Source organism: Syngnathus typhle, linkage group LG3 (assembly GCF_033458585.1).
Source record: "Syngnathus typhle isolate RoL2023-S1 ecotype Sweden linkage group LG3, RoL_Styp_1.0, whole genome shotgun sequence".
Lineage (NCBI taxonomy): Eukaryota > Metazoa > Chordata > Actinopteri > Syngnathiformes > Syngnathidae > Syngnathus > Syngnathus typhle.
The window spans coordinates 21741320-21755067 of record NC_083740.1 but is presented as its reverse complement, the minus strand read 5'-3'; the positions used below and the strand labels follow the sequence as shown (position 1 = coordinate 21755067).

General features: G+C 42.3%; 1 protein-coding gene across 7 annotated transcripts in view; it reads left to right on the top strand.

Moving 5' to 3' along the window:
* The window catches only part of LOC133152007 (teneurin-3-like), a 490458-nt gene that overhangs the window by 86351 nt on the left and 390359 nt on the right, over positions 1 to 13748 (top strand). For all 7 annotated transcript variants that reach the window (XM_061275473.1, XM_061275476.1, XM_061275475.1 and 4 more), the window contains exon 5: positions 11540 to 11824. In XM_061275473.1, the coding sequence (XP_061131457.1) occupies positions 11540 to 11824 (285 nt within the window). The remainder of the gene's footprint in view (positions 1 to 11539; positions 11825 to 13748) is intronic.

Here is a 13748-nt window from a genome sequence, read left to right as displayed (position 1 = left end):
CTCCATACGAACGCAATGCTCTCGTATCAGACGCTTGCTCGATCACCTGCTCGTTTGCTGTCACAATGTACCCTACACAAATCCGAAACATTTGTTGCGGCTCCGAGTCACGACGAGGGGCAAGTTTTGGTTCCCAAGGATGTTTTTATTCCTCTTCAACGTCTCTCCCACTTTCCTCTCTTTTCATCTGATCGCGGTGGTGCCTTTACGGGCAGTCGGAGAAATCAACGCCAACAAAAATAAATACATCCAGCCTAGTTAAGACCATACCAAAGACTATAAAAATGGGACCCATTGCCTCCCTGCGTGTGTGACGATCATTGGGACTTTAAAAAATAAAAATAAAAAATTGGGTGCGTATTATATATGGGTACAGGCTTTTTTCCAGCATCAACATGCCATTTTTAGGGTGCGTATTATACATGGTGGCGCATTATACACGGAAAAAAACGGTACTCATTTACACTCACTCTCCCCCCTTTGACACATTCATCCAATGTGTTAGATCGTGTCATCAGGAATCAAAAGGGACCAACAAAGCGTGCCGGCACAGTATCATACTGATCGTAGCTGGACTAGCAAATCCAGTCGTGTCCGGTCATAGGACTGTAACGGGCCTTCCACATTGAACCATTTTGTCATCAATGGTGCCCCTGATCAATCATCAAATCCTAGGTATTCCAATCTGTACTATACTTTCAGGTGAGAGGAAATTTATCCTCTATCATGATCACAACTCCCCAACTCCAAACTATCTTGGCCAATCATATTGCGCACGCACACACCCACACACTCAGACACACGTGCGCCCATTCATTCACCCTTATAGCTCAACTCTCATCCCACAACAAGCAAATTTAGTATGTAAGTAAGCAAGCAAATATTGAATCCTAAAAATAATTCTACCTGTTTGGACAGTCTCGCCAATTACCGTTTTTTTCCGTGTATAGTGCGCCCCCATGTATAGTACGCACCCCTAAAAATGGCATGCTGGTGCTGGAAAAAAGCTTGTACCCATGTATAATACGCACCCAATTTTTATGAATTTTTTTTAAAAAAAAAATTTAATAATTTTTTTATTTATTTTTTTTTTTTTTAAGTCCCAATGATCGTCACACACGCAGGGAGGCAATGGGTCCCATTTTTATAGTCTTTGGTATGGTCTTAACTAGGCTGGATGTAATTTTTTTTGTTGGCGTTGATTTCTCCGACTGCCCGTAAACGCACCACCGCGCTCCGTGCGCGCACGGGACAGCAAACGAGCAGGTGATCGAGCAAGCGTCTGATACGAGAGCATTGCGGTCGCATAGAGCGTGTTTGAAGTGAACAGCAGAGAAGAAAGGAACAAGGCAAAGTGTTGTGAAATAAAATGTTACCTGTAATACGGATTTAGGTAGAGAACTGAACTCTCGCTCTTTATATAGCTGACGTGTCTTGCGCATCCGTTCTGCGCATCTGTAATGGCGGCCTCCGTATGATATCCCGTTTGCGTGTGTGCGAGAGCGAGAGAGAGCGAGAGAGAGAGCGCGCGAGAGAACGCTCAACCGTAGCGCGCCGCCGACCGCCCAACTGCACCGCGCTGGTTGATTATTGTGACAGAGCCGTCGCTGAAATTTAGAAGATATTTTTAAAGTCCTGATGTACTTTCTAAAATTTAAGTGGACCTCAGTGCGCACTGCGCAGGGAGCTTAATTTGGTGCGGTCGCGCAACCGCAGCGCGCCGGGCGCTCACTGTCGCATTGCTTAAAGAGCGCCTTTGTGTTTTAGGATGAACAGCAGAGACCAAAGGAACAAGGCAAAGTGTTGTGAAATAAAATATTACCTGTAATACGCATTTTGTTATTTGCTGATTGAAACTGCTAATTAAACTGTGAATTGAAACTAATAGGAAGAAAACAACTCTCGCTCTTTATATAGCTGACGTGTCTTGCGCATCCGTTCTGTGCATTTTATTCCACAACACTTTGCCTTTCTTCTCTGCTGTTCACTTCAAACACGCTCCATGCGACCGCAATGCTCTTGTATCAGACGCTTGCTTGATCACCTGCTCGTTTGCTGTCCCGTGCGCGCACGGAGCGCGGTGGTGCGTTTACGGGCAGTCGGAGAAATCAACGCCAACAAAAAAAATTACATCCAGCCTAGTTAAGACCATACCAAAGACTATAAAAATGGGACCCATTGCCTCCCTACGTGTGTGACGATCATTGGGACTTAAAAAAAAAAAAAAAAAAAACATTTAAAAAAACATTTTAAAGTTTTTTTGTACCCATGTATAATGCGCATATATATATATATATATATCATGTAGGCGTTCGTTATGTCCACAGTTACACATAATATTGCAATGATTAGTCCAAGCATGCTTCTTTCACACCTGTTGGCAAGCAGTTAAACGTTCATCTCTCTGGGCGGCAGTTTCAATAGTCAATGTCGCGTATGAATTCTTTGCCCGTCATCATTCATTCTCCCATCATCCTGTCTTAGTCTCACTCGCCATCACACACGCCCCCGAAGCTGGCACATCCCGACCCCGCGCGCAGCCACAGCCCCGCCCAAGCGAGAGAGGGCCCGGCATTGCAACATCGATACGTCACAGGTTGGCCACCCCTGTAGCAATCATGCTGCCGGCCCCCACACGCGCGTGCACAGCACACGACCATGCGCAGAGACCAGGCCACACGCCCCGGGAGGAGTGCATGCACACTCAGTCTCCCACTCTCAAAGGGCAGGCCAACTTTGCTATTGCGCCCTTCGTCATCTTTCATTGTCTTCTACCAACATTTGTTCTCTTATTCTCGTCCTATCAAGCCACCGTTCTAGTCACTTTCTGCCACACACGTCTTATTTTCTCTACTGGCACACCTTGCTCATCTTAGTTTCTCTAACCAACTTAAACACACCATCATCCACTTCTCAATTTCCCTATTATCGCTCAACAGCCTCCTGAACATTCTCCATTACTGATTTCTTCCATAGAACACACATTTCATTCACACACACTCATATACCCACTCATGAGGATCCTCTGCGCGCACAAACACATATTAGGACGACAACAGACTGACATTAAAATTTCACAGACATCACGCACAAACACATAACAGCAGTCAATTCTTCCTATCTGACAACTAATTTAGCTTCAGTTTTTTGTAACAATGCCACACATCAGCTTTGTGATCATCAGTAGGGAAGTGTCCAGATCTTTGAAAGTTCTTAATCCAATCAGTCATTTATTTTCGTTTTTCATCACGCTCTTTTGGCAGAATGTTTTCCACTTGAATTGCAACTGTGGCAATCAGTTGATCTCTCAGACTCTTATCTGCCAACGGGAGTGCTTCCAGATCAAACCAATCTCGATCAAATTCACCTTCCATTTTCACAATTAATCCAAATTAATACTATTACCGTATTTTCCGCCCTATAAGGCGCACCTAAAAACCTAAATTTTTATCAAAAGTCGACAGTGCGCCTTATAGTCCGGTGCGCCTTATATATGGATCAATTGATGAATTTGTTGATCCATACTGGTTGTACACAGTGCTCTGCCAAAATGTTTTAGTACGTTTTAGTACGACTACAATTACAAGGTCGCATCGCTTCCCAACATTACGGTAACTGTAGTCAGGGGGCGTCACCGAATAGCTGTTGTACCCGCGAGGCTATTTCATTTCGAAATAGGCTGCTCCGTTAATGTTTCGAGTAAATTTACAGATTGATATGGAAGGGAAACATAGGTAAGCAGTACCAATGCGTTAGATCGAACTTTAGTCAGTTCCGATCATTTTATAGGAGATCGTTTGAGAAACGCGATTGTTTACACTTTGCTGAGGCTCATGGGATATTGCGAGCTGAGGCTCATGGGATTTTGCGGATGGCTAATGCTATGACGATAGCTGCTATACGCAGCAAGCTATTTCATGTCAAAATAAGCTGCTCTGTTAATGTTTCGAGTAAATCTACGGATCGATATGGAAGGGAAACATGGGTAAGTAGTAGGGGTGTAAATCGCGGGTTTTGTCACGATACGATATAATATCGATACAAAGAACTACGATACGATATTTGCCGATATCTTAAAGCCTGCTGCGATTCATTCACGATATATCGCGATATAGTGCTCTACAATCGATTTTTTTTTTTTTTTTAATAAAAAATATAGAACAATATCCTGATTTATAACAATTCATACGCAAAATCAACAAGGTACTGCAAACTCTTTATTTAGGAGATTACAAGAGTATTGCAGTATACAAAGTGCTTATTTTAACACTGAACTTTGATGTCGTGTTTTTTCTTTAAATGTGCGGCGAGATTTGTGCTCCCTGAGTATTTGATCACCGCATGGCAGGATTTACAAACTGCACGTGTCTTGTCGGTTGAGCCATCTTTTCTTTGGAATCCAAAGTGCTTCCAAACGAATGACTTGAAGCCTAAAGGGGAGGAAATTTCCTCGTCTTTCTGGACACTAGCCATAGCACCAGCCCAGGAGCAGCGTACTAGTTGTCGACTCCCCTTTCACGTGCCTGCTCTGCTCACAACACAACAACGCCGGGCGCACTGCTCCCGGAAAGAGGAAGCAAGCAACAATGAACTGGATTTCAAAATAAAGTCGCGTCTAATGTCCGAGGTCAAACACGGCGATATAAATCGATATTTACGTTTAGCATCGATGCTAATAAATCGTAGAGCATTATATCGATTAATCGATGTGTATCGATGTATCGTTACACCCCTAGTAAGTAGTACCAATGCGTTAGATCGAACTTTAGTCAGTTCTGATCATTTTATAGGAGATTGTTTGAGAAACGCGATTGTTTACACTTTGCTGAGGCTCATGGGATATTGCGAGCTGAGGCTCATGGGATTTTGCGGATGGCTAATGCTATAACGATAGCTGCTATACGCAGCAAGCTATTTCACGTCAAAATAGGCTGCTCTGTTAATGTTTCGAGTAAACCTACGGATCGATATGGAAGGGAAACATAGGTAAGTAGTACCAATGCGTTAGATCAAACTTTAGTCAGTTCCAATTATTTTATAGGAGATCGTTTGAGAAACGCGATTGTTTACAGAGGGCTCGTTGGTTATTAGCTAGTGGGTGTATACCGCAACCCTAGTCAACCTCAGTTTGTTGCAGTATAGCTTCTATTTTATGCGCCTTATAGTCCGGTGCGCCTCATATATGGACAAAGTTTTAAAATGGGCCGTTCATTGAAGGTGCGCCTTATAACCCGGTGCGCCTAATAGGGCGGAAAATACGGTTATAATTTGTAATAATAAAAACAACTATTGTAACAATCATGAATAAAAAACTGCAACAATATTACAACCAGACATTCAAGGGCCAACGCCCTGAATATGTCTGCTCTGCTTTATAGCAACAGAGTCAACACCCTATCGCCCTCCACAATACAGACAAGACATTACACGAGCACAACAGCACACAAACACAAATGACACAACATAAAAAAAAAACCCGGATTCTCCCTCGGAAGTTTTAACACAAAAGACAGAAAACTCCGGATTCCTCCTCTGAAGTTTTAACACGTTAGAAAGGAAACTCCGGATTCCCCCTCGGAAGTTTTAACATAAAATACAGAAAACTCCGGATTCCCCCTCCGAAGTTTTAACACATTAGAAAGAAAACTCCGGATTCCCCCTCGGAAGTTTTAACACATTAAAAAGAAAACTCTGGATTCCCCCTCGGCAGTTTTAACACACAAAAAAAAAGAAAACCATAAAGAAACAACCACCTCCACATAAACCATTCTTTATTTTTGCAAGATCTTGGGTTGCTTCACGGCAGTCAGTACAAGTGCACTTCAGGAGATGAGGACAACAACGTCAGACTCCAGATCAGAAGGTTTTATACTGTCCGCAAGCAGGAATACGGAAGGGGAGGGGAAAAGAAGGAAAAACATATCCTCATAAGAATGTCTTGTTATCTACTGAATGTTTTGTATAAATGTGTTATGACGTTAATGAGCTCTGCTTATGTGTAATGGAAAAATTGCCGAGCTGTGTGTACCATGTCTGTGCTCTGATGGAGCAACTATGTTTGTGTAAATTAATATAAAGTTAACATAAAACATTTAGACATTGCTGTTGCTCCCTTTTCAGCCTCGTATTGTTAAAAAAAGGAAACGCCCATGCCCGTGCTTACATTTGTGCTGGGCACAAAAATAGGACTCCAGTTCATGGCGCAGATGGTCCGATGCCATTGGTGGATTTTGATCAAAGCGCAGGGAGACCGTTTCTCCATAGCAACTGTGTGGGACAATTCTTCTGAATCATTGTAGGAATTATTAGTAAAAAATACATGATTATCATCATAATATTGTTTTAAGTGTGTGTGTGCGCGTGTGTGTGTGTGTGTGTGTGTGGGCGTGCGTGTGTGTGCGTGTGTGTGCGTTTCCTTTTTCTTCAATTTTCATTTTATTCATTTATTTTTTTACTGAAGGCATGGACACGAAGTAAAGCCGTGTCTAAGGGCTTTACCTCACTGTAGTTCCGTATATACGTAGGCTATATTGCGTACTTTGACCTTGAGCAAATGTTTTTTTGCAGAAATTGGGTTGTCTTGCACTTTCTGCCATGTCTAGAGTTTCTATGCAAATAAGGTGCGCCATATTTAAAGGGATGGGAAGAAGCCACATGACTAAATGACTGTGCTGACACTCACATGGCGCAGACAGCCTTCGTCTCCCTGTGCCCAGCAGCATTGGTCTCCAAATTTATCAAAGCCTTGTCTGGTCCCACCCGTTTTGCACCACACTGCCCTAGGCTTGCGCCCTGACTGAAAATAGGGCACTATATATTCTTTAGTTTCTGAATATCTATTACAAAACATTTCATTCAATGGTAACCATTTTAAATTGGTCATAATTCATAGTGTTTGTGATAGGGTGTAAATCGCGGGTTTTGTCACGATACGATATCATATCGATACAAAGAACTACCATACGATATTTGCCGATATCTTAAAGCCTGCTGCGATTCATTCACGATATATCACGATATAGTGCTCTACGATCGATATTTTTTTTTTAATAAAAAATATAGAACAATATCCTGATTTATAACAATTCATACGCAAAATCAACAAGGTACTGCAAACTCTTTATTTAGGAAATTACAAGAGTATTGTAGTATACAAAGTGCGTATTTTAACACTTTGATGTCGTGTTTTTTCTTTAAATGTGCGGCGAGATTTGTGGTCCCTGAATATTTGCTCCCCGCATGGCAGGATTTACAAACTGCACGTGTCTTGTCCGTTGAGCCATCTTTTCTTTGGAATCCAAAGTGCTTCCAAACGAATGACTTGAAGCCTAAAGGGGAGCAAATTTCCTCGTCTTTTTGGACACGAGCCATAGCACCAGCCCAGGAGCCGCGTACTAGTTGTCGACTCCCCTTTCACGTGCCTGCTCTGCTCACAGCACAACAACGGCGCGCACTGCTCCCGGAAAAAGGAAGCAAGCAACAATGAACTGGATTTCAAAATAAAGTCGTCTAATGTCCGAGGTCAAACACGACGATATAAATCGATGTTTACGTTTAGCATCGATGCCAATAAATCGTAGAGCATTATATCGATTAATCGATGTGTATCGATGAATCGTTACACCCCTAGTTTGTGAATGAATCGTTATAAGTACTTAATAATAACCAAGTTGTTGTTATTAAACAGTTGTTGTCATAGTGTATAGTTTCAAAAATTCCATCAGTGATATCATCATATTGTAATGTATGAAGGCACAAACAATAAATAATAAGAGTAATAATAAATAATAAATAAACAGATAACACAACAAATAAGAGCCAGTAAAAGTACAGGACGCTACGCAGAACGGGGAAGCGAGTTCAGGATCCTAACAGCCTGGAGTATGAAGCTGTTTGAGAGTCTGGTGGTGCGGGAGCGCAGGCTTCTGTACCTCTTCCCAGAGGGCAGAAGCTCGAACAACGAGTGAGCGGGGTGACTCACATCACTCACAATCGCGGTCGCCTTGCGGGTGAGATGGGAGGTGTAAATGTCCTTCAAGGAGGGGAGCGAAGCACCAATAATCTTACCAGCCGTGTTCACTATGCGCTGCAGGGCCTTCAAGTTGTAGTCAGTGCAGCCGCCACCCCAAACAGCAATACAGCTGGAGAGGACGCTCTCAATGGTGCCGCGGTAAAATGTAGTCATGACGGCCGGAGGAGCGCTCACTCGCCTGAGTTTCCGCAGGAAGTACAGGCGGCGCTGGGCTTTCTTTGCCAGTGATGCGGTGTTGGTGGACCAGGAGAGATCCTCACTGATGTGCACCCCCAGGAACTTGGCGCTGCTCACTCTCTCCACCACAGCACCGTCGATGGTCAGCGGCAGGTGTTGGGTGTGACCCTTCCGGAAGTCCACAACAATCTCCTTGGTCTTGTCGACGTTCAGCAGGAGGTTGTTGTCCCTGCACCACGTGGTCAGAAGGTCAACCTCCAGCCTGTATCACTTCACATGCTTTGATATCTTTATCTTGAACATATTCAAAACATAAAAAATAGAGAGAAAAAATCAAATGAAGTAATTAACACTTTAAAGCGCTATATCCTCTGGACATGTCCTCTGTCACCAGGATGACATAAAGGACAAGAAATTTGATCGATGGATTCGATGATTTGGAGTGACACAAATGGCTTGATAATATTGTTGTTTATGTGATAGTTATTTAAAATATAGTTTATACTACCGTTTCTTTCCATGTATAATGCGCCCCCATGTATAATACGCACCCTAAAAATGGCATGTTGATGCTGGAAAAAAGCCTGTACCCATGTATAATACGCACCCAAATTTTGACTCCTACTTAAGTCGATTAACGTAAAATTATTTCAGAAAAAATATCTTTGGGAACAACCGGATGTTATTCTGCCGGTCAGAATCACTGCGCATGCGCTAGCAAACTCGATAGCGAAGAAATGTTTCGGATTTGTGTAGGGCACATTGTGACAGCAAACAAGCAGATGATCGAGCAAGCGTCTGATACGAGAGCATTGTGTTCGTATGGAGCGTGTTTGACGTGAACAGCAGAGAAGAAAGCGCATCTGTAATGGCGGCCTCCGTATCATATCCGGATTATAAAAAAAAAAAAAAAGTTTTTTTTTTTTTGTACCCATGTATAATGCGCACCCCAGATTTTAGGACAATAAATTCGTTAAATTTTGCGCATTATACATGGAAAAAAACGGTATATTGTTGTATGGGCCTGTGGAAGAATTTGAACTGCGGCGCGGCACACAGCATTGTTGACGAAGGACGATCGATAAAAGACGAGAAATTTGATCGATGGATTTAATGATTTGGAGTGACACAAATGGATTGATAATATTGTTGTTTATGTGATAGTTATTTAAAATATCGTTTATATATCGTTGTATGGGCCTGTGGAATAATTTGAACTGCGGCGCGGTACACGGCATTGTTGACAAAGGACGATCGATTTAATGAATTGGAGTGACACAGATGGTTTTATAAACGTGTTATTTATGTGATAGTTCTTTTAAATAACTGAATTTTACGTCAGGGCCGTTCTCAGCTCTTAGTTTGTGTTTGTCACGTTAGCATACCGTATCGTTTAGCCCAGGGGTCACCAAACTACGGCCCGCGGGCCGGATACGGCCCGCGGGACCGTTTAATCCGGCCCGCCAACCCTGAATAAATTGTATTATTAAACTTTTTTTTTTTTTTTTGCTCATTTTGCCTGCAATGACTGCGTTTCCCCAGTAGATGGGGAAGCGCTCGCCTGCGCATTTACTACCGGAAGCCGTGTCAGAAAGCTCGGTGCACACTCACAAGTGCGTGTACGGACATGGCGCACTCGCGCTCTATTTGTATCAGTCCCGAATTTAGAGCGTGGGCTGTGACGACAGCATTCTTGTAATTTGCGCGCTGAGCTTTCAGATGCAGTTTTGCGCTAAAGCCACCCACAAACCTTCCCCTGGAATCCTTCCGTTAAAATGTCGCCCAAGTAAAGCAGGGTGAACAGTGCCGAGCGTTTAAAAGAGTTGCCAATTTGGCTCGACGTACGCGACGTGACGTTCAGCCACATGAACGTCAACATCTACCCGTCACAGATCGAGGTAAACGGACCAACACCTCGGATCTCGCCTAAGAATTGCCACAACAAATTTTACTCCAGACTATGACGCACTATCAAACTTTAACAAAAAAGACAGCAGTATCTACAAGCCTACTGGAACCTACAAAAGGATTATAAGGAAGGAACACAAGAACTTTAAGAGACTGCTCATATGTGTCAGAGAGGTTCTGCTCTGACAACTGAGCTGAACTTTTATCTGTTAAGATTGTGCATGGCACAACAGAAAGTTAATGTTCCATGGTTTTTTTTCTATGAAGAACCCAGAGAGAGTTATTTAGTTATTTATTTCCTGTTTTTTCTGTGAAGAACTCAGAGAGGGTTTAGTTATTATTTATTTCATTAATAGTGTTATTATTTGTTTCCTGACTTTTTTTCTGTAAAGAACCTGGAAAGGGTTATTAAATAACCGTTATTTGGTTATGTGTGGCTTTCTGGAAAACAATAATTTTTTTAAGCTCCCCTACGATCGTCACACTTTTTCTGTTACAAACTGCCACCGGCCCGCCATCAGAGAAGGGAAAGGTTATGTGGCCCTCACAGGAAAAAGTTTGGGGACCCCTGGTTTAGCCTGTTGTTGCTCGTTCATGTCTGTTCTTGGTGTTGGATTTTGTCGAATAAATTTCCCCCCAAAATGCGACTGAGAATATGTTTATTTTCACATTTTTGAGCATTTTATGGCTGGTGCGACTTATACTCCGGAGCGACTTATAGTCCGAAAATTATGGTAAATTCATACTTTAATCACAAAAGTTCCATATTTTCAAATATAAAAAGTTGGCATGCTTATTTTTTTGTCGTTTAATATTTTTCCCGGGTTTCATTTGCATGAAGTGAATAGCCATCCATCCCTTTTCTATTGGGCCTGCCTTTATTGGAGGCCATTAGTAAGCAGCAGCCTATCCCTGTAGCCGCGCCCAGGTGATTTTGTATCAGAGACAGGGTGCAGTCTGAACTCACCCCCAATCAATTGCAGGGCTCAGACAAACACTAATCAGTCACAATAACACCAATGGACAATTTGTATTCTTCTGATTCAGGTTTTTGGGAATAAAAAAGCAGATGCATTAACCATTCTCTACAGTGCTGCCGTCAAGTCGATGTTATTATCTACCGTATTTTCCCGACTATAAGCCGCTACGTTTTGCACAAGCTTTGAACCCTGTGATTTGTAGTGTTGATTATCTATAGACTTTTCATGATTTCTATGGCATTGTATGATTTGAGCATATTATCTTATACATGGAAATTAAACATTAAAACACCTGCGGCTTATAGTGCAGTGCAGCTTGTATATATAGCAGGATTTTCCCGTAATCTTAGCTGTATAATCGGGTGCGGTTTATAGTCCAGGAATCATGGTGTATTGCTTCAAACGGTTCAAGAAACATTGAAACAGCCTAACTATATTACAGGTCATCATTTTAGTCTCCGTCAACTGGGCATCTGCGATCCACCATCAGGCCAAGGCCTAGCATTCTGCTCTGAGATGTGCCTCCCCCACGGTGGTTTCTCTGTTGCTACAGCCCAGGACCAAGATGTGGACAGTCAAGCTATGATGTCACCAGAGAGAGCTATGCGGCTATGGGACCACGGAGGTTTGGGAAAGTCATCTCAGAGTTCCTGTTTATCCAGCCGCTCCAACTCAGTGCTGACTCTTACCGATACCGAACACGAGAACAAGTCCGACAGTGAGAACGGTAGGACAGAATTTTTGTCTTCTCTCCATATGTCTTTTGCTCTTGTTATGACCCTGTCCTGCATTGTTCCATAAACGATATGTTCTATGACATTCCATGGTGCTGAAACCATCATAAAATGATAGTGTGATGAATCACAAAGCTAAAGTATTTCCTTAATTCTTGAAAGAATATACAGTAGACGCGGTATAGAGTGGCTAAGGTACTAGTTGTAATTCCTCAACCTGAAGGTTTGGATTTGCTACTGAAACCCCACCTTTAAGTCCCTGCTTGTGATGCAGTGTCATTGGTGTGTGAATGAACTATGACTGGGAGAAAGAGATGAGAGATGTACAGTATAAGCATTTTCAGTATCTTGACTGCTGTACATTTGGCATCATGTGCAGGTGTCCAATAACTTCACTTTTTTAAAAGTGAGGCTAACAAAACAGAGTATGGTAATAGTCTGTATAATGCTTGGCTTACAGGTATATGGTTGCCTCTGTGTGTCTGTGGTTACATTCATTATCCTCAAAGCATGTTTGTCAAACAGGTGTGATTTTCATAATTAATTACGGCAAAAAAAATTCTCAGTGGCATTAATGTATACACATTCACAAACAGAGCGTACACTGTATTTTCATTAAGACATACTAACACTCCTGAGTGAGTCTTCATTAAGAGACGATATGATAATTAACACTGAGTTAAAGTGCTGAGTCGCTGCATTTCCTATATTAAGTTTGATAATGTTTTTATTAGATGACATTATGTTGTGTATGTCAGAGCTCTAGTGAATACACTTCCCCTCTAAAAGTGAGTAGTCGTCAAGTTTTCAATGGCTAATTGACACTTAAAGATGCAGCTGTTTAGTTTTGAGTGGGTGTTTGGTGTGCAGCTCATTTTATTAAACCTGTGCTATCTCTCATTTCCATGTTTGATTAAATAGCTGAAATGGTCACTTATGGGACCGCTTCTATCCAAAAACATATATTGTTTGCTTCTTAAGATAGTGCTTGCTGCATCATTCTCAGGGTGGTGAACTCTGCTGACAACTTATTGTTGCAGAAGTTTAATGGGAACTTACTCTGACACTAGTTTAAAGTAATGGTATTGCTAAAGAATGATGTAAGAAAAAAGATGTAAGAAAACATCACAATGGCACCCTCAGCTATAGCTTTACTTGCTGTTTTTTTATTTGGTTGTTTTACATTTAAGTCCTAGAAGTGCTCCATCCATCTTCTATACCGCTTGTCCCCACGGGGTTGCGGGCGTGCTGGAGCCTATCTCAGGAGTCATCGGGCAGTAGGTGGGGGACACCCTGAACTGGTTGCCAGCCAATTGCAGTGCACACAGAGACGAACAACCATTTGCACTTGCACTCACACCTGGGGACAATTTGGAGTGCTCAATTGGCTACCAAGCATGTTTTTGGTAAGTGATATTTTTGGCATGTGGAAGGAAACCGGAGTGCCCGGAGAAAATCCACACGGGCACGGAGAGAACATGCAAACTCCACAAAGGGAGGGCCGGAGATGGAATCGAACCCGCACCTTCCTAACTGTGAGGCAGTCGTGCTAACCAGTGCATCACCGAGCCGAAGTGCTTTTCATGCAAATATTTACTATAATGATGACATGACTTGGGTAGACTACAAGTACAGACTAGGGTAGGAATTTGGATTTCCTCACAACTGTGAGAAATGACAACTTTCATAAACCAATCCCTATGCAAAGAGATGGACTGGGTAATACAGTAGATTTTATATCGCAGTCATACCATTTAGCAGTTCATTCTCGTTCACTCTCTCTCTCTCTCTCTCGCTCTCTCTGTCTCAAACTTTTTCAATATCAATCAAGTCCAGTTAATGTGTTGCTTTTGGTCTTTCATAGGAAGAAGTAACTGACTAGTAGAAGTGGTTATGCTTGTTTTATAAGACGCATGA